The sequence below is a fragment of the Nelusetta ayraudi genome, unplaced genomic scaffold (assembly GCF_046127955.1).
Source record: "Nelusetta ayraudi isolate G7.1 ecotype Tasmania unplaced genomic scaffold, CSIRO-AGI_Nayr_v1 ptg000033l, whole genome shotgun sequence".
NCBI classification, from domain to species: Eukaryota; Metazoa; Chordata; class Actinopteri; order Tetraodontiformes; family Monacanthidae; genus Nelusetta; species Nelusetta ayraudi.
In genome coordinates, this window is record NW_027466083.1 from 6,772,138 (window position 1) to 6,790,322 (window position 18,185).

General features: G+C 46.9%; 1 protein-coding gene across 1 annotated transcript in view; it reads right to left on the bottom strand.

The window, feature by feature from the left end:
* tmem132e (transmembrane protein 132E) overlaps positions 1-1,467 on the bottom strand; it is a 269,977-nt gene extending 268,510 nt beyond the window's left edge. Inside the window, exon 1 of the mRNA XM_076031960.1 lies at positions 696-1,467. Within this exon, the coding sequence (XP_075888075.1) occupies positions 696-756 (61 nt within the window). The 5' untranslated portion in view covers positions 757-1,467. The remainder of the gene's footprint in view (positions 1-695) is intronic.
* Between the last annotated feature and the right edge of the window lie 16,718 nt (positions 1,468-18,185).

Here is an 18,185-nt window from a genome sequence, read left to right on the forward strand (position 1 = left end):
GACGCATCTGCCACTGCGCGAAGCCCCCCCCCTCCACAACACACCCTCAGCCCCCAGATCCCCCGCCACCCTACCGCCGTCGTGATTTTGCAAACACGCCCCGTTAGAAGACATCAAAGAAGAAGCAGACGGTGGGGTTGCACCTTCCCACGTGAGCTGCCTGCTCAGCACCAGCAGGCAACTGGCTCTCTGCAAAGATTACCCACATTTTGTTTTTTTGGGGGGGGCAACATTTTGTGTGTGTGTGTGTGTGTGTGTGTGTGTGTGTGTGTGTGTGTGTGTGTGTGTGTGTGTGTGTGTGTGTGTGTTGGTCACCTGCTGGCACTATTTATATTTCACCTCATGAACATTCCAGTTTCTGTTTCTGTAAGTAACACAGAGTATTGCACGCAGCTGACAAGTGTTCACAGCGTGGACAGACCTCTTCATCTGACACATTTTTTGTATTTTTTTGGAGAGTCACATTCAGGTGCGTGTGTGTTTACCGCTGACCAATCAGAGCTGCGGATACCCCCGCAGTTGCATGTTGCAGGGAAATTTTGGGTGCACTTCTTTTTTTGCAACTGTGCACGCTTGTGTGTGTATGCGCGCGCGCGCGTGCGTGCGTGCGTGCGTGTGTGTGTGTGTGTGTGTGTGTGAGAGAGAGAGAGAGAGAGAGAGGGTTGGGGAGGGGAGGGGTTGCTTGGTTCACTCACCATATGAAAGCGCCGCCACGCAGATGAGGAGAGTCCATCTGCAATCCCGTGCACCTGACATGGTAGAAAATCCAGTCGGCGGGTGTTAAATCCCAGTTCTTCCAGTGGTTCCGACGGTGGCCAGAAAACACAAATACCAATCGGGGGGGGGGGGAAATCCCTCGCTGCTGGCGGTCGTCTCCACACGACGTGTCTGGTTCGAGAACGAGAGACCAAAGTTGATCGATGCGTCGAGAGACCAAGTCCGAGTCTCTAGAGGCTTTGGACCGCACGGCCGAACCGTGTCTTCTCGCCTCCCCCCGACATGAGATGGGGAAAGTTCAAAGTATCCGGTTCCGAATCGAGTGACGGGAGGAGACGGGCGACGAGGAGGAGACGAACGCCGGTGTCCCTGGAACGGTTTCGTGCGCCCCGCAAATATCACAAATCAACGGGCATCAGTGGCAGGGTGACGCGCGCCCCGGCTTGCGTCCAAAAACGCAGGGATTCTGCGCGGCTGGTTCTCCAAAATAGAGAACCGGAGGTCCGGACTAGAACACCGGTGAGTGACGGGCGGGATACCGGCAGAGCGTGACCGTGGGATTACTCATCCTTCAATCTGAAATATGAAGGGAGGGGGGGAATGAAATGTAATTTTGCGCAAAGCATGGAGATGGAGAGGTGCCGGTGGCTCTGGAGCTCACTTCCCGGGTTAAGATCCACAGTTGAGCAAGGGGCCAAAGTGGGATTATATGTGATGGAAAGGTTCGAAACCGTCACCAAAGCCAGGAAGCGGCGGGTTAATTCCACACACACAAAAATAAAAAATAAAAAAAAATAAAAAAAATTCAAATCGCGATTTATTTATTTGTTTGTTTTTTCTTCAAAGAATCAGAATCTCTCTGAGGTTTTGCACCAACGCGGCGCGATGCGGCTCCGATGAGGAGCCGGAGAGGCCAAATATCCCCCCCGCAGAAAAGAACTCCGTCTCAGCCTCACTCGGCGACGACAGAGCCGTAGAGGAGCATCGTCCGTGCGCCTTCCAGAAGTCCGTGGAAGTCTCCCGCCGAGTGGGTGTCAGCCGTCTGACTCGAGCCGTAGCCGCTGCCCGGGGTGTCCTGACCCGCACACGGAGTCCGCAGAGCCGCCGACGCCGTCCTCAGCAACGCGCCGCCGCCTCGGTTCGGTCCGTGAACTGCGCTCCCAACTCCAGACGTGCCCACCGAAGACGGACTGAGTGCGTGAAGTGGGCGGCAACACATGAGGTCAATATCCGGGCGAGGTTTTCAAAATAAGACAGGCACGATTTCTGTGACCACCTATATGACAACCTCTTCAAAAAGGTTCCTCATGTTGACGGCCTATTTCACAACAGATAATTGTTGTCATGATGGATCATGATCATAATAATGAAGATGATCCCGATGATGATGATGATCGTGGTTATCATCATCATCATGATCATTATTATTATCATTATTATTATAATAATGATAATAATAATGCTGACAATGGTAGTGATGCAATAACAGTAGTATTATTAGTAGTATGATACTTAAGTATTATTATTATTATTATTATTATTATTATTATCATTATCATTATTATTATTATTATTGTTATTATCCTGGGTTACATTTCTGGCTCCAGGGTTAGAAGAAAGGCATAAGTCATGAATTAGGATTGGCATCATAGTTTTCAACAAGCAAATTATTGGTTTGGTTAAATTTGTATTTAAAGTTTACCGTAAAAACTCTTTTCTAAGACACTTGCTACTTTCAGAACTCTGAAATGTATCTCAATTTGAAGAGAGTCACAATTTTCTTCTACAAATATAAAATGCTTTTATTTTAATAGGTAAGCTAGCCAAATTCCGGTGTGGTCCACATAACGTCTGGAAAGATTGACGCAGCTTAAAACTCAACATCGAGCGCAGAAATGCGGTCGCATGGAAGGTTCTGCTGCTTCCCGCTCGGAAGGAGAGTTACAACCGGGCCAGGGAGCTTCATCCATCGGGCCATAGAACTTCACTTACGGGGAGAAACTTCACCTGGTCGGCCACCTGTTTGGACCAGACCTCCTGACCTAATCAGCTCCTGACAGCTTATTACCTCACCTGTGGGTCTGGAATAAGCACCCACAGGTGCGGTTGATTGATGGCTGATGAAAAGGCCATCATGGTGATCTGGGAAAGGCTGCAGAATTATCCAAGAAATATGAACAGTTTTGTCAGCCGACCAGCCTGTGATGTTTCATGTCTTCGCTGCACCTTTGCAGAATCGAAAGTGTCTTCTTTTTTTTTGGCGATGTGCTAATTAATTTATTCTGCATTTTCAATGTGAAAAATCCGTCACCTGCATAAATTCCCCCATCAACGACAGAGAGCAGTATTTTCCAGCAGTGTTTTCCGCCAAGCTGGTGTTCACATCTGGGTTTTTCTGCTGTCAAATCCTGAATTCTCAGCAGAATCCTGCAAATCTGCCACCTGTTTTGTTAATGTTTCTTTATTGATCTGATGTTTCATCAGGTGTACATCAGGAATTTGTCCCTCTTTGATATGTTTTGACGGGGACAAAAACAAGTTGAGCAAATACCTGACTGGTTTCAAGTGGTACAGTATGTGTGCCCATTGTAGCATCGCAAAGGGTTGCATGTTCAAAACCCACAATATGTTAAGCAAAAGGCAAAAAGGATGTATTCCTCTCAGCTCTGTACAGTTCTCAGACAGCTTGAGGGGACTGCAGATTTCAACCGTTTTCTATCTTTCTTTATCTTCCTTCTCTGCTCACTGCTGTCAATGTGATTTCCTTAGTTTGTCACTAAAAGTTCAGCCCGGTCCACCCAAGCATCACTGGCTTCATTTTTGGAGGAGTTTTGCTCCTTCAGATGACAATCTGGATTCTTCTGGATTTCAGAGATTCCTCAATCGTGTGTACACAAACATATATATACATAGTAGGACAAAGGGTGACATGAAAAATATACATTGTGGTACAGGTCGTCTGTACTTTATGTTTACAGGCTAGTAAAAAACTACATTTAACCTCGTGGAAGCGAAAACTGCAAAGTGTAATTCACATTCAGGTCTGCTAATTTATAATGTGCTAATTATTCATGTTTAACAGTGATATTGCTGCACCACTCGACACCTTGCCACTGTCCAATTTAAAGTGGAATACGTAACGGAACCGTTTAAATTTCCCAACATGAAACCTCCGGATCTCCAGAGTCTGTCTCTCGTCACCACTAAATTGAACTTAGTTAATTATTATTCATCGTTTGCTGCCCCTAAACTGATCTGCTGCTTTTTGCTGATTAAAAGCCAGATAGCACCCGCAGCACTCTGCGGGGACCAAAAATATAATAAAATAACTTTTAAAAAAAGGCTAATCGGTTGAAGGTACTTCCCCCTAGTGGCTAAAAAATGAAATCCTATCACGCTTTTGTTACCTCCTCTGAGACACCACAAGATATCAGAGGAACTTGTTTGCGTGTGTGTGTGTGTGTGTGTGTGTGTGTGTGTGTGTGTGTGTGTGTGTGTGTGGCTGTGGGCGGGTGGGTGTGCATGTGGCTGTACGTGGGTGTGTGTGTGTGTGTGTGCGCGCATGTGTTCCCAGAATACAAATGCAGATGACACTGGGACCTGTCCATCAAAGCGTTGCTTTGCAAAACAGAGCCGAGGCCTCAACGGGGTTTTGCTGTAATTAATTTAAGGCCGCCAGTATTCGAGGACGTGCGGCGCTCCCGAAAGCCTCATATATATGCAAGTTCCTCTTTACATATTTCACAGACGTCTCTAATCTCCGGAGACCTTCCTGCAAATGAGGAACAAGTAGACGAGCGCGAGCGTAGCCGGGGAAATTTTTCTTGAGACAATTAAAGGCATGGTGCGGAGCCCCGACCGACCACACCGAGATCAGCAGCGCGTGACTGTCGGAGGCAAAAACAGGTTCCATTGTATTTCTTCTGCTGCGGACAGAGTCAAACTGAAGATCTACGTAGAGTGGCAGCCCTCAGCTTCTCCTCCCCTCGTGCAGCCCTGAAACTCTACAACAGCCCTGAACGTCTATTCAAGCAGAAGAAAAGCGGCTTTGCAGACACACAAGGCGTATTATCGAAGACCGTTGATGATCCACCATGTACGTCTGTTTGAAGGACCAATGCAGAGGAGCAAGAGTGAAGCCTTCAGAAGCTTAAAGTTTGGCTAGAAGAAGAACAACAATGCGTGGCAGCACAAAAGTGTTTTCCATCAGACTACAAGAGTACAAGGCTTTGTTTTGTCGAGAGCTATCAGGGCTGACGCCTACCGACGACCATTCACACTGTAAACGGTCCAGACATGTTTTTTCTTTCATGCTTTACAGCACTTAGCTGCCAAACCTTCTCCCAACTCTCCGCCGGCACGTCCATCTTTACATGAAGACGCGAAAGCCGACAGGCGACGTAAATGTGCATAAGAGGATAAGCTGCGATCACCGGGGACGTAAACAGCGGCGGTAATTGTGCAGCCCGGCGACAAACAAACACAGTCGAAGTCACTTTGTAAGCGGATGAAAGTGCAGCCGCTCTGAAGTGCGTCAGTCTGCTCCGTTTTCTGCGAGCGGGATGAGGGAGGGGTTCCTGAGGCTCGACCGTGCCACTCACAGACACACTTATCGTTCAGCGGCATCTGTCTCGTCAGCTTTGCTGGTGGCAGGATGAAGTCATTCTTTTAAAAACAACTGGAATTCTCGTTAAAAAAAAAAAAGATTGTGGGAAATGTTCTGGTTGTGCCAATTAATATTTTAATGAAAGCGGAAAAAGCATTTTTGGCAATGTTGTCCCATGGTTTATTGAAAGCTTGAGGGACAAAGTGTTGCAGTTAAGAGGACTAACAGAGCAAAATGAGAATGAAAACAGCGCAATTGAATCCTGACCAGCTCTTTGAGAGAAGAAAGAAAAAGAAAAGTATAGACTGAAATGCACCAACTCCCTCCCAAATTAACTTCATCAACATCTATGCCAATTTAATTAAAATGGCGGCGCCTGTACGTCTGCGGCTCCTGGCAATACAACAACTTTTCCATCTATATTGACATCTAGTTCTGAGCTTTTAACATCATCAACAGCAAGACTACACTTCGGAAGAACAACATATGGTCGGCGAGTTATGTTCAGGATACGTGAGTCCCGCAACTCGGACTGTTGCTGGACCACACACGGCGAGGCTAAAAGCTAACCCGTTTCGATCACCGCTTCCATCAGTCCTGCTTGCCAACATACGCTCCTTGGAAAATAAGCTGGACTATATCAAGCTGGACTTAAACAATAAAAAGGAAATAAGGAACTGCTGTGTCCTCATCATCACAGAGACATGGCTCAACTCCTCCGTCCCTGACACTGCCATTAGCCTGGAGGGGCTCACAACATTCAGAGCCGACAGGAACCACGTCCTCACAGGTAAAACCAGGGGAGGTGGCGTCTGCGTATACACTAATAACAGCTGGTGTAACAACGCTACTCTGGTCTCCAGTCATTGCTGTGTGGATATAGAGTTTATGATTGTGAGATGCAGACCCTTCTACCTCCCCCGGGAATTCACCAGCGTCACCATTGTTGCGGTCTATATTCCACCCAGTGCCAACACCAAACAAGCCCTGAACGTTCTCTACCGTGCCATCAGTGACATGCAAACCACACACCCGGAAGGAGTTTTTACTGTTGCTGGAGACTTTAACCAGGCAAACATGAAGACTGTGCTTCCCAACTTCTACCAGCACGTGGATTTTGCGACTAGAGGAGAGAACACACTGGACTTGGTGTACACGAACATTAAGAATGCTTTCAGGGCAGTCCCCCGCCCCCACCTCGGCTCCTCAGACCACCTCTCTGTTATGCTAATTCCTGCATACCAGCCACTACTCACCAGAGAAAAGCCTGCCGTGAGGGAGGTTAGGGTGTGGCCTGAGGGAGCTATGTCTGCTCTTCAAGACTGTTTTGAAAGCACTGAATGGAGCAGCAGCACCCACACCCTGTCCGGACGACATTGGCTTCCTCGACGAGCTGAATAACTTCTTCGGAAGGTTCGAAGCTCTAAATAACAATCCTGCGAGGAAAGCTACCCCACCCCCGATGAACAGTCACTCAAACTGGATACTGCCACTGTTCTGAGAGCCCCGAGGAAGGTCAACGTGCGGAAAGCTGCTGGCCCTGACAACATCCCAGGACGGCTGATTAAGGAATGTGCAGTCCAGCTGGCACCCGTATGTACGGACATCTTCAACACCTCACTTGTCCAGACCATCGTCCCCTCGTGCTTCAAGGCAGCCACGACAGTTCCAGTACCTAAAACATCAACCATAACATGCCTTAACGACTTTCGTCCTGTCGCACTCACACCCATCATCATGAAGTGCTTCGAGAGAGTCGTAAAGGACCACATCGTCTCCATACTCCCATCATCATTTGACCCGTTCCAGTTCGCATACCAGCCCAACCGCTCCACCGAAGATGCTATCTCCACTGCTCTCCACCTGAGCCTGGAGCACCTGGAGGAGAAGTGCACCCATGTTCTTGGATTTGAGCTCGGCATTCAATACGATCATCCCCCAGGACCTGGTATGCAAGCTGGGACCCTTGGGCCTCAACACATCCCTGTGCAACTGGTTGCTGGACTTTCTCTCCGACAGAACCCAGTCTGTGCGGTACCCCCCAAGGCTGCGTTCTGAGCCCTTTGCTGGTCACCCTGATGACACATGACTGTCGTCCGATGTACAACTCCAACCATATCATCAAGTACGCGGACGACACTACAGTTGTGGGCCTCATCCGGGACAACAACGAAATGGCTTACAGGGAGGAAGTGGAACATCTGCAGCTCTGGTGCAAGACCAACAACCTGATCCTGAACGTCAACAAGACGTAGGAATTGATTGTGGACTTCAGGAGATCCAGACCCAGCCACACACCCCTCCTCGTCAATGACACAGCCGTAGAAGTCGTGAATAGCACCAAGTTCTTGGGGGTGCACATCACTGACAGTCTCAACTGGTCAATCCACACCTCCTCCCTGGCGAAGAAGGCACAGCAGCGCCTGCACTTTTTTACGGAGGTTGAGCAGAGCCTCCCTCCCGCCTCCCATCCGGGACAACATCCGGGCCACATCCGGCCCGCTGCGTGTCTCTGGCCCTGTTTGCACTTGGTCATTTCATGCGTTTTTCGTATTCCGATCGGCAAAAAACACATGAAGTAACCAAGTGCAAACAGTCCAAATCGGTTTTGTCATCCGCATCACATAAAAACGCATTCGTCACGGACGTGCGAACAGAATGCAAGCTCAGTCCACATTAACGACCGCCTACTCCACTCACCTCTCCCGTGTACGTACTTGGTCGGCGCCCCACCTCCCAGCGTCGTCATTATAAAGTTACAAACAAGAGGCGAAAACAAATCATTTTTGTTAGACTCGTTTATTAGCATGCTAATAAATTTCATTCCGGATTAGCGTATTTTGTCAGCGGAGCAGCGGTCGCAGTTTCCCCACATATGAGATTAAATGTGCGACGTTGCATCCGAAAATTTGCCAGCCACTGTTGATCTGAAAATAAAGTGGTCACCACTCTGTCCCACCAGTCGTTACTCCTCGTTCGGATCCATACGAGCTGCAGTAGAATTAAAACCAGTGACTTGATATAGTCCGCAAACAGGAAGTTGATTCTTATTCGCTGTAATGTAAAACTCGCCGTGGTTTTGCGCTTTACTGCCCCCAGTCGTTAAAAACGGAAATGACGCATGTGGCATTTGCATAGGTTCGGCAGTGGGGGTGTGATGCGATCACAAATGGCACGCTAGAGACGCATGTTAATGCTACGTGCGAACAGATGCTGCGAGATCCGTTCTTGTGATCCAATCACCCAAAACAGTTACAAGTGACCAAGTGAAAACAGGGCCTCTGTCCGGCTAGCGTAAAGGCAGTCATAAATCACCAGGTCTGTCATGTGGCCCGGTGCAAATAATGGAATTTGGTTTTGATCGTGTGCTTTGAAAAATTAGTAAAATTTTGGATAATCACTTCTATATGCTTTAGAACTACTCACCTCTATCATCTAGTGCAGCCCTTTTGGCAACAAAAGCATAATTTCTAAATCAGTCTCCTCGTGTTCCACTGAGGGAAACCTTCTCCACCTGAATCTCTGCTGCCTGCTGAGTCGGAGCAGTTTTCCTGTTGTTCCAGCATTTGCTCTGCTTCACTTTTGTATTATTTTTCCGCCTCTGGTCATACACACACACACACACACACACGTTTTCACGGCACAGTTTGAGAGCCACGGACTGATCACTGATGAAAGGGAAGTAAGGCTCGACGGCAAGAACACCCGGGCGATTGGTGGTCCAGAGCAGCGGCCGCCGACCCCGACCACCCCGCAGTGCCATGTGAATTGTGCATGAAACAAGCTGTTTCTTGCCTAGAGCTGCTTGTTTGATAAGAGCCACTCGTTAGATCCCTGCAGGTGGAGCAGGATTCATGCTCATGTTTCCAGAAGAAGGAGGCGCCTCCGTCATCACTGCCGCAGTGCAGGGCAGCATCACGCGGCCGTGCAAGAGGAAGAAGAAGCGGATAAACTCGATCTCTACTCATTTTGATTTTTTAATTGACTAAGCAGAGCCTGATGATAGTTTCCAGACATTTGACAGTCGCGGCGGCAGCTGCCTGCGGTTCCACTGGCAGATTTGCCGCGATTAGAGAAGATGGTTGTGAGGAGGGACATAAATGCCGGCGTCTGCAAACTTGTTTATCATTCCTGCGCAAAGCAATTACGAGGAATTTAACGTTGCACTTCAAGACCGCCGGGAGGCGAAAAAATATATACATCTATATATTGTCTGTAATCTCATTGCTGTGAGGGGCAATAACGGCAAGAACTTTATTGAAGGCCACTTATCAGCCGCTGTCTGGTCGTGGCCACGGTGGCGAGGAGACGCCATCAGCAACGCTGCTGGACCGAGAAGGAAGCTGCTGAAATAAAAGCACAACTGCTAAACCATGAGGTGATTCAAGACATCAGAATCTTACTGACGAGTTGCATCTCTTCCGATCCCTGGTCACTGACCCATTTTTATTTGTTTATTGTTTAATCACACGACAATTTCTCATGGTTTTTCTTTGTTTACTACCACAGTTTCCAGTAAGATCTCACCAGTCTCATCCATGGCTATAGCTCCACAGCCAAGTATGTATTATAAGAATTGGAAACTGGACTTCCAAAGTGGCAATACAACAATTTCTTCCATTGGCCATTCAAGGTACTGCAGCCCAGGATCCCATGCGGTCCAAAAGCAACAATTTCTTCCAGTGGCCATTCAAGGTACTGCAGCCCAGGATCCCATGCAGTCCAAAAAGCAACAATTCCTTCCAGTGGCCATTCAAAACGAGTGACTTGATATAGTCCGCAAACAGGAAGTTGATTCTTATTCGTTTTCAGGTGAAATGAGCCGTAGTTTTGCGCTTTACTGCCCCTAATGGTTAAAAATGCACTAATACGATCACAAGTGGCACGCTCGAGACGCATGTTAATGCCATGTGCGAACAGATGCTTCAAGATGCGTACTTGTGATACGATCCCCCAAAACAGTTACAAGTGGCCAAGTGCAAACAGGGCCTTTGTCTCGCAGATTACATCTTGTTCAATTTTGCCAAAGTGAAGACATCGCCAGCTACAGAACAGCAGAGTCTGGCTGCTTGGATCATAACTGCATCAGACACCAAGATGGCAAAGGGTGTGTGCAGCTTAATTAAAAAGTGTAAGACTTAGAAGAGTACAAGAGAAGAAGAAGATGGAAAGAAGAAACGTTTCATGATAACCAAAGCTGTCTTTGGTTCGGCTGCGTCAGACTTTTATTGTTAACAACATTACAAAGAACAGTTCCCACATCACATTTATTTTATTGTTTTTTTTTCGTCCCAACTCAATTTGCAGCGGCATTCTGCATTTAATTTGTATCTTGCAACGGGATCTCAACCAACCATTATGGAGAGACACCACAAGATGCCCAGCAGAGATGTGATCATAATCGCGCAGATGTCTGCCATCTGCCTGAGATGATAAAATGATAAAATGATAAAATACTGCATTCACCCTGGGGCGACCCAGGGTGAATGCAGTATTTTAATTCAGTATTTCCACAGACTGAGCCAAGGTATTGTGAGTTTGGGCATATTATTTACCATTTGGGACTGACGTTCCACAGCTGAACAGCATTCAGTTGAAAGGAAGCTGCAGTACAGGGAGTGAAGGGGTTTTTGTTAAGTCTCATCTTGGTCTGGAAGGAATTTCAAATCATTCAAAAGGGACATATTTGCAAATATTTATCTTATTTAAAGGCCACAGGTGTTTTGAGGATCCATCGCAAAGACTTGTGTAAACTTACCGTATTCAGTGACGCTGTTTTGTATATGAAGCTCAAAAGTTTTTATCTTCTTTGAACAAAACAAAAATATTTCTGCACCGGTTTTGCTTCCCCGGGGGCCTGCAGCTTTTTACTGTTGCTTCCCTAATGTCACTCCCATCAACTTTATTTCCATCCGCAGCAGGCCACAGCTGTTTGCAGACGGAGCCGCTCGGCGCTCAGTATTACAGCCATAAAAGTTATTTACCTGCCGGCGAGCCGAGCCGAGCCACCGGCAGCCGGAGAGCCAGATGTTCCTCTCGGGAGAGGAAGCCGACATGGAAGAGTTAAAGCCAGCCTGAGGGGGCGCTAATGTGGCTTGAGTTTGTTTTTGCGACGACAGCTTTTTTTTTTTTTTCTTTTGCTGCTTCAGATAATTATTACAGGGAGACGAAGCTGGCTGGGCTTGTGCTGTGAAATTTAAAAGCATTTCAACAAGTCCAGATGAGGCGAAAACCACCCGAGTATCAAAGCGAGATCACACTCTGATAGAGGAGCAGGCGACTGTAAATTCATTTCCACGTTTGATTGTCATCTCCGGCTCCACTGGAGCGGCCTTGCACGAATCCCTCTGCAAGAAAACCTTTTCTGCACGTTTAACCCTCTGTTTATATTCTCCTGCTAAAATCTGAAGCTGTTTGCTGGACCTTCCACATGATTGGAAAACAACAAAAACAAGGCTGCCATGGAGGGCGGAGCCAACACTTGGCGGGAGATGTAGAGACTAATGCTGTGTCTCAATTCAGGGTCTGCATTCTTGAAGTACGCATTTTGAAAGGAAGTTGCGTCATAGCACTGCGCAAAGGCTTGTCCCAATTCCCGAGGGCGCTTAGGACGCTCAAAATGCGTACTCGGAAATACGCACTCGTTTTAGCCGATTCCAAGGATGCACCACTACTATCCTTCGCGTACTTGTGTATCCCATGATGCTTTGCGTGCTGCTGCAAAGCATCGTGGGATCCTGGAAAGTCAGCTGAAATTAGCGGCATGTACTGGTAAAGACATGACATATAAATTTAAGTATTGAAGTTTCACATAAAGTATTCAGTTTTTAACGTAGGATTTTACTTATTTGATCATCCAACGGCATCGTTAGATGGCTAACCAATGGTTAGCTTGATACTATAAAAACGTCACTTCTGGGATTGGCCAGCCGGAGGGAACGATGGTGACGAAACGAGGAAATATGCCGAAGGCTAGACTGTCCCGAGTGATTACCGGGGAGGAGGGGTTTGCTCCGTCCTTCTAGGCTGGGTACTCGAAGAACGCTTCCTTCAGATGGAGGACACTCGGTCTGAAGGGTGCAGACCCTGAATTGAGACACAGCACAAGCTTGGAGATGTATCAGCGCTCTTAGTGACAGCATAAAGTACTGACCTCCAGAACTGGATGTCCGAATAAAAATGAAAAACCAACAAATAAAAACAGCAGGCACTCCGAGTACGACTCACTGGGGAAAAAAATCAGTTGGTTTGTAAAAACTAGAACTATTCTAGACGGTGCTCAGGTTGCAAATTGCTGCATTTCCACTCACAAAGTGAAGTTGCTCTTCCTCGCAGTGCCACACAGTCAAGAGCTGCTCGAGCCCAAACAAGAGTGACAAGTTCCTCATTATAATCCTGTTTACAACAAGACACAGAGAATTATTCCCTCTGGATTATCCTGGAAATGAGATTTTGCTTTGTTTTTCAAGCCACCTTGAACTATATTTGAAATCTCAGTGCAAATACCTCTGATGCGCCGTGATGGGTCGCCCACATCTGACTCAACGTGTTTCCTTCTGATTTCCAGATTAGATGCAACATTGAATAAGCACTTATCTACTTTAGTTTGTCAAAAATAAATCAGCGAGAAACAAATCTTTGCTCACTTCTTCCCCTGTCGGGCTTGGGAGGAGCTGAGCTGTTGCAGCGCTATGTGACACTGAGAAAACTGGATGGAAACCACTTGTTTTGCCAACACTAACTGGCCACTTTATTAGGCGCATTATAAAAACAGCATTAGAAAACTTGCCACAGGTGTTTTAACCCACTTTCACACCTCAGCCCAGGTGAGCCCAACCGCTGACATGAAGCAGGGTGGAGGAACAAGGCGACGCCCAATGGATTGAGTTGGCTTCCATTCTATCAATATAACAAAAAACCTTTATTGACAGGGTGGGACAGTCCTCAGGACCAACTCGACTCTCCAAGCAGTCTCAGAACTGAAAAGGACGAGGACAAAATGTCTTCAGTGACCGAGAACTGAGTCCAGTCGCCATCACCTGCCTGGATGACTGACAACCTTCACAGATGACTTGGTGAAGCTCAAACTGTGCATCAGAAGTGATACTGAGCGTTGTTGTTGTTGTTGTTGTTGTCGGCTGGCTTTGTTGTTGTTTCCCAAACTGCTGCTGATCCACAACATAACCACCTCTGGCCTTTACAGAGGATTCCTCAAAAAAAAAGAAAATATTATCCAGTGAATGCCAGCTGCCTTGTTGATTTCAGGGGTCAGAGGTCAGACTGGAGACCATAGAAAGGTAACAGGAAGTGAGTTAGCATCTCACCATCCACTCATCAGGTAGCTGGTGCTGGCAAGGTAGAATGAATAATGTTGCTTGACAAAGGAAAAGGAGTAATATCAACTAAAGTTTTAACATCCCAAAACAAACCGAGACAATTATCATAGAATCAGTCAAAACTCAGCTCAAGTTTCCAGAAAAGAAAGAGAAGAAAGACAAACAAAACTTTATCATACGCATCAGCGAGCGCGTGTCACCCTGACGGAGAGTGACGGATTGCGCTGACAAGCTGAGCTGTAAACAGGGTTGTTAGCCGCAACAAAAAAAAAGTTGTGACACACTTTTTTTGTTTGTTAACAAAGCCTGTTTTCACCGTCGCCTTTGCCAAAAATACACTCTGCCTCTCATCGTTAGATTTAACAACACCATTAAGCTGTCAGCTTTTGCGCCGCCGCCGATGAACCTTTCCATCGGAATTCTATCTTCAAACCCAACGGCTTCCCTTTCAGGAATTTGCCTCCAAGTTCTCCTCAGTTCAGCCGCTGAAAGATTATCCAGCCAGACAGCTTCACTTGGTTCCCCTGAACGTACGCAGACTCCAGATTGGCACAATAAACCTCATCGCCGTCAACGCAGACGACAAACTCCTGGCTGGGCTCCCAAACTTGTCTGTGACACAGAATCTTTACATATAAGCAGCATGTGAAGAAACAGGAAGTCTTTAAATGCACTGACGCAGTTTACACAAAGCTGGTATATTTTTGAAACCAACCATTTTCTGACCATTTTTTAAACCGCGCTCAGAAATCTTCGAAAAAATGTTAGCGAAGAGATGGAACCAGTGAATACACTACAGTTCATGTGCCAGGTCTTCAAGTGGAGCTTTGAGGTGACTTCCTTAAGAGGGAGGTGAAGAAATATAGTAGCAGCAGCTCGCTAAAATAGCACCACAGATGGTGACGAACATATGTGAAAAAACCGTGAGGGTAGACGACAAAGTTGAACTTCTGCTTCGAGTTACTTTGGAATAAAAGGCCTCAAAGCTCCACAATGAGGTTGACTGGCAGTTGTGCCAGTCGAATTTCACTGACATTTTGGTTATTTTGGTTTCCTGGTTCAGTATCTCAGTCAGCCTATCCAGGATAAATTACAAATTAATAAATGAAAGGAAAACAAGCGCAAATCATTTTTGTTGTGTTTATTTTCACTCGGCACACTGTTTATCCAAGACCAGCGTGTGTCAATATCCACTATTGTTTGCTGCTCGTTGTAGTGGAGGAGAAGAAGAAAATTTCAGGCTGATCGTCTTTTGCAGCAGTAACACAAATCCGTCAAGGTTGCGAGACAACGCCGGGTCTGTGACATCATCGTTTCCAAAAAATACAGTTTTTGACATTTACACGACGCCAGACAGGGTGGCATTTTCAAACTTTCCCACTCTGGACCCCATTTTTCAAAAATGTGAGGTTTTGGTCTCTTAAAACACTGGATTCCTGTAAATGGCAAAAAAAACAAAAAAAACAACAAAGAATTTTACAGTTTACGGGGAAGCCCGTCTTCATGTAAAACCATCCCTAAAACATGCCGCTTGCATTCAAGTTGCATTTTAAAGTTTCAAGCTCAGCCGACGAGACGAGATGGATTCGATCACAGGCTGATTGATGACACTGACAACGGCTGCTGGCAGCACTGTGTCAGAAAGGACGCAAAAGAAGCACTTGGAAAACCCTCATGCAAAAGAACAGGTCGGGGGAAACCTGCAGCAAAGTCCAAGACTTGGTAGGGTTTTTTTTTTGCAGGCTGGAGGATGAATTAGCAGAGGAAAAGGTTTGACTCGCTCTCCATCTTTGCGGAACAAACCTCAGCTGCAGGTTCTGTTCAGCTCGGGAGGACCTGGAGAGGAGTCTGACGTCTGATGTCTCCGACGTGGGCAAAGAGCCCGCCGCTAATGGAGATTGTTCTGCTCTGCTGCGGCCAGGAGCTCCCCACCGCCGCCGCCGCCGCCACCCCCACACCTCTTTGTGGCAGCAGGACGGGAGGAAGACAGTTCATTATTTTATCCTCACAAGCCTGGCGCATGACGGGATTAATCGGAACACGGCGAGGCTGTCTGCTGTCAGTGTCGCCGCTCTAAAGTGCCAAGGCCGAGAGTGTCCACCGGGAAGTGCAGAAGCATTTCGACACTCTGCCTCAGTGCAGCAAGTACAACTCCACCACGGGCAATCTTCCTACACTCCTACCTGCTTTGAATCATCTGTAATCTAGCAGATCATGGCACTGGGTTTCACTGAAAACCATAACATTCTTTATCGTTCCTTACGTTTGCACAAAGCCGTCCTTTTTATTTTAGAGATTGAGATTACTCACGCACATATAAGTAGATATGAAAAAAGGGCTCCAGAGTGAAAACGCCACCCTGTCCGGCTTCGTGTAGATGCCAAAACCGCCTCAACCAATATTTTTTTAAACAATGATGTCATAATCCCGTCACCGCCTGGCAACCTCTGCCAGCCTTGAGATGCAGACGATTACTCACAACAACAATAAAGGCAATGTACTTGGGTTACTGCTACAAAAGACGATCAGCCTGAATTCTTCTCCTTCTCCTTCACATCAACAAGCAGCAAACAATAGTGGACAATAACACACGGTGCTCTTGGATCGACCGTGGATTTTGCGCCAAGTAAAATTAAACACAACAAAAAGGACTTGCAAACCACTTGTTTTCCTTTTCTTTTTCTTTTGGGTAAGCTGACTGGGAAAATGAGCCAGAAAAGCTAAATGACCAAAATGTCAGCGAACTTTGACTGGCATAACTCCCAGTCAACGTTGTTGTGGAGCTTTGAGGCCTCGTATTTTAAAGTGAATCGAAGAAGAAGTTCAATTTTGTTACCGCTTGCATGAATACACCGTGCAAGGTCATGCGGATGCTCCGGGTCTTCTTCTCCATTTCACGGCATAAACTCAACACGCCACACAAGGCCTGGTGTAATTACTGCAGTGCTTTCAGTCATTTTCAGTAGTTCCGACTAAATGATGCGATTGGTGCCGATTTCGTCTGAACACAGCTTTTTCTTTTTTCTTTTTTTTTTAAGGCTTAAGAAAAAGGTTGTGTAGCGGTATAGGCATCAGCACACCAATGATCTCACCCCTGCCAGTACTTAAACCCATCCGAGCCGGGGATCGTCAGTCCCTCATGTGAGGCTGAGGCTGCGGCTGCTTCATCGTGTTGCTTGCCATCTAGTGCTGTTTCCTCCTGTACTCAACAGTCCTTGTGCCTCAGCGTGACCGTTGCGGTGTTGCTCCTCTGTGCTCCCTGTGTGTGCTGCTGCGGCTGTTTATGGTGTATTGCCACTGATGGCCCAGGCTCCTCTCTCCCTCCCTCCCTCACTCCTTCTGTGCAGGTACAAATATGTTTTTATGTAGCCAGGTAAATATTAATGTCTTGCCCTTCCTGTGATTATCATCACTTGTTTTATGATTAGGAGTGGCTGCTATTTTTTTTTTTTTTGGGGGGGGGTCACTGTTGCTTTGTGTGCAGGGGTCTTGCTGCCCGCTGTCGCTGCTGCGTGCCTCCGCCATCTGGGGCGACTGTTTGGTCAGCTTAGGGTCTGCTGGCGTGCCACTTCAACAAGCCTTATTATAGTCTTATTGTAGGTCACGGACGGTTTTATCGGGGGTCTGTCCCCCTGTGTGGACTAGTGCGTGTGTGTGTGGGGGGGCGGGGGGGGGGGGGAATGTGTAATTGATTTTGTTGAGTAGTGTTGGAATTATTCTCACAATGGTTCTATTTTTCAGTTGAAAGTTAGTTTTGTGTAATTGTTTAGTTTGAATGTTGCTTTTTTTATTATTATTATTTTGGCCGTGTTGTTTTTTCTTTCAAAGAGTGTGTATGTGGATCTCCCAACCCTGGCACTAACCTTCGACCGCTCGGCTCCAACCCTTTTTTAAGTTTCTTCTTTTGTGTGCTGAACATTTTGAGTACATAAGTGAACTCACGTTCAACGCAAGTTGGCGCGGCTGATGTGAGCAATGAGCCGCATGGTTCTTTATTCATCCCGACGTGTTGCGAGCTGAGGGGCTTTTAATCAGAGCCCAGATCAGCAGACTCCAAATCTTCAGACGTTAATTCCCACCGTTGCCTTCAAACATGGCAGGGAAATGGAAATGCCTGCTTTTCTTAAGTCTGTTAATGCAGCCTTTCAACTCTCTGGGGCGCGTTTATCGATCGAGTCAATAAGCAGAGACCTGCTTGGTTATTCCAGGCAGCTCCTTGCGCGACGTGATTTCTGCATCGTGAGCAGACATTCAGAGCAGTTATCCAGGTGCTTATGCCTGAGATTCCTACATATTTAGGTGTGAGGGTGCCAGGGAGAGTGGGGGGTGACATGGATGATTCAAAGGGAGTTTGGAGACTGCTGACAGGTGCTAAATGTAAGACAATGAAATGCAACTCTTTGTGCCCTGGTATTTGTTACGTTATCAGCGCAAGGCTCAGAGAAGCCTCAGCTTCCCTCTTTCAGCACAAAGCAGTCTGAAAATTGTTTTGCTTTTAGGGGTGTGTTTGTGTGTTTGTGTGCTTC